Below are 2,386 nucleotides of genomic sequence, written 5' to 3' on the forward strand. Positions count from 1 at the left end.
AAAAAAAAAAGCATTGTATTATCTTTATTTCAAATATTTAACTTTAATGTGATTATTCAGGTTGAAGGTATTAGAATAGATTAAACTTTTATTTATGTAATTTTTGAACTTGTCTAATTCTAAATAAACTAATTGGGAAAAGAAGATCCTTGTAACAAGTTCATGAAAATAAAGGCAAATAAGGACAAATAGTGATAGTCATGTAATGGATGAAACAAGAGAAGAGCTATTCCTACAAACCTTAAGTAAGTTATTGGCAGCTACAGTGAAAAAGAGAATTATTAAAAAGCTATTAAAAAGAAGTAAATTTGGAGAGAAAGAGTTCTTTCTACCATTAAAATCTTAGATGAAACTAATATGTAGATATTTACATAAGAGGTAATGAATCTAAATGGATGATATCTTTAATAGTAGATTTTTTTAAACATATAACATCATTCCCCACATGGTGATTTCTTACAATAACCATCTTAGTAAAAACAGAGACCCTAAATCTTTCACATGGATGATATTCCATTAGGAAAAAATGGGAAAACATCTCATCTTTTCAAATGAAACAATGGGAGGGGACCTCTTAATCAGATGCATGTGCAACTGTGTTCTGAAAATCAAGCAGGCTCTTTGATACTAAGACAATTATTTCATAGAAAATCGTCTCACTGAGACATACTGAGACATACCAAAAGCTTACCCACATCAGCACTAGCCTTGCTAAACCTGGCAAGTATAAGAATGGCAAGCTGAGGAAATACCATAGGTCCTGAACATACATTGCAATCTTGAATCCACGTAGCAACTTCATCATCAGGGATGTCTTTGTTAGTGGCTGCCTTCAGCAGCTCGTTGGTTCGATCCTCCTGCTGCTGCACTGTCGAAGCACACTGTTTGGAGTAGTCCTTGTATCTTTGCCAGAGCTGAAGGAGGGCCTTGCTGGAGTGCAGCTGCTCAGCAATCTCTTCCAACAAGTTATTCCATCTGGAAATAATAGCCAACACTTCATGGGCAGATTACCACCTCTCATCAAATGCCGATATTTACTATTTTATCTTCCATGCTCTTGGTTCATGTGAATATGTGCATAATACAAGGATGACTCATTTCTATTTAACATAACAAAAAGTAACAGTTCATATTTTGAGGGGAGTAGATAATGAGGATGAGGGCGATCTGGGTACACAGCACTTCTAATTCTTTATAAATATCTCGACTGCATTTATCATTAAATCCATTTTGTAAAAACCAAAACTTCAGTGGAATATAATCTACAAGGGTCAAATTCAAAATGTCAGGAAGTTTTAATTACATCATTATTTATAATAAGGCTATGATACAAATAATGTATAAAGGTAGCATTCTCCATACCTCATATTGACTTCTTTCAGTGTATTGGTAAGAGTTTCTGTCACAGGTGGGTGACACTCTTTTAATAGCTGGTCGGTGAGAAAGCCAAATTTCTGTAAGCTCTTTTCCTGTTTTTCTAGATCATCTTGAAGACTCTGCCCAAAGAAAAATATCCCACAGAGGACATGACAGGATGTAAATTCTAGTAAGCAGATTTAAAAGTGATTTATATATGTTTTCATAAATCCATACACAAAAATACATAAACCATGCATGACTTTGCTCCAACGCTTTATAAGCTTTCTTAGTCATTTCTTCTCCTTTTTATGATTTTGTTCTTATGTCTGTGAGAAGAGATTCTTAGAAATTAAGCCTTCTTATACTGGCATCTGGATTCTGCCAGAAGAGTTCACACAGGGTGCCCTTGTCTGTGGTCTGGTAGGAAGCTATGGTGGTGGGGTATGTAATGTACCATCTGTCTTACTATGGTTCCCTTAGATGCCCAAAGCCAAGGCCAGATCTCTATTTTATTGTATACCTAGAGTGATTCTACCACAAACTCCTAATAATTAAAGACTCTAAGAAAGCATAGCTTCTCAGTGGTATCTTCTCTGTGTGTGGTCAGGTTATTGTAGATATAACCACCCTCCTGTCTCAGTGGGGTATAGAACCCAGTGATGATTTTGGTGAGCAGAGGTAAGATTAGTCTGTATCTCCATTCTTTTTCATGGCATCTGTTGACTCCACTTTTTGTGGAACCTTCTAATATGTGCAAAAATATAAGCCAGTGGAAATTCCCACTGTCTGGTTTCTAGCCACTGTTAAGAGATATAAGTGGCTGTTTCTTCTGTCGCTGGTACCCCATCCAGACATGGTGGAGACTACAGAGGCTGCCATGCCTACACAGTGAATACTGTGAGAGATGGAAAAACAAAGGGCAGCTGGGTGTGGTGTCTCATGGCTATAATCCTAGCACTTTGGGAGGCCAAGACAGGAGCATCTTTGAGGCCAAGAGTTCAAGACTAGCCTGAGCGACATAGTGAGA

At 37.0% G+C, this 2,386-nt stretch overlaps 1 protein-coding gene across 1 annotated transcript in view; it reads right to left on the minus strand.

Moving 5' to 3' along the window:
* SYNE1 (spectrin repeat containing, nuclear envelope 1) overlaps positions 1-2,386 on the minus strand; it is a 534,160-nt gene that overhangs the window by 107,136 nt on the left and 424,638 nt on the right. Inside the window, 2 exon segments of the mRNA XM_012646782.1 lie at positions 771-975; positions 1,363-1,658. Of these exon segments, the coding sequence (XP_012502236.1) occupies positions 771-975; positions 1,363-1,658 (501 nt within the window).

Source organism: Propithecus coquereli, unplaced genomic scaffold, assembly GCF_000956105.1.
Source record: "Propithecus coquereli isolate 6110/MARCELLA unplaced genomic scaffold, Pcoq_1.0 Scaffold25, whole genome shotgun sequence".
In the NCBI taxonomy this organism is placed as follows: Eukaryota; Metazoa; Chordata; class Mammalia; order Primates; family Indriidae; genus Propithecus; species Propithecus coquereli.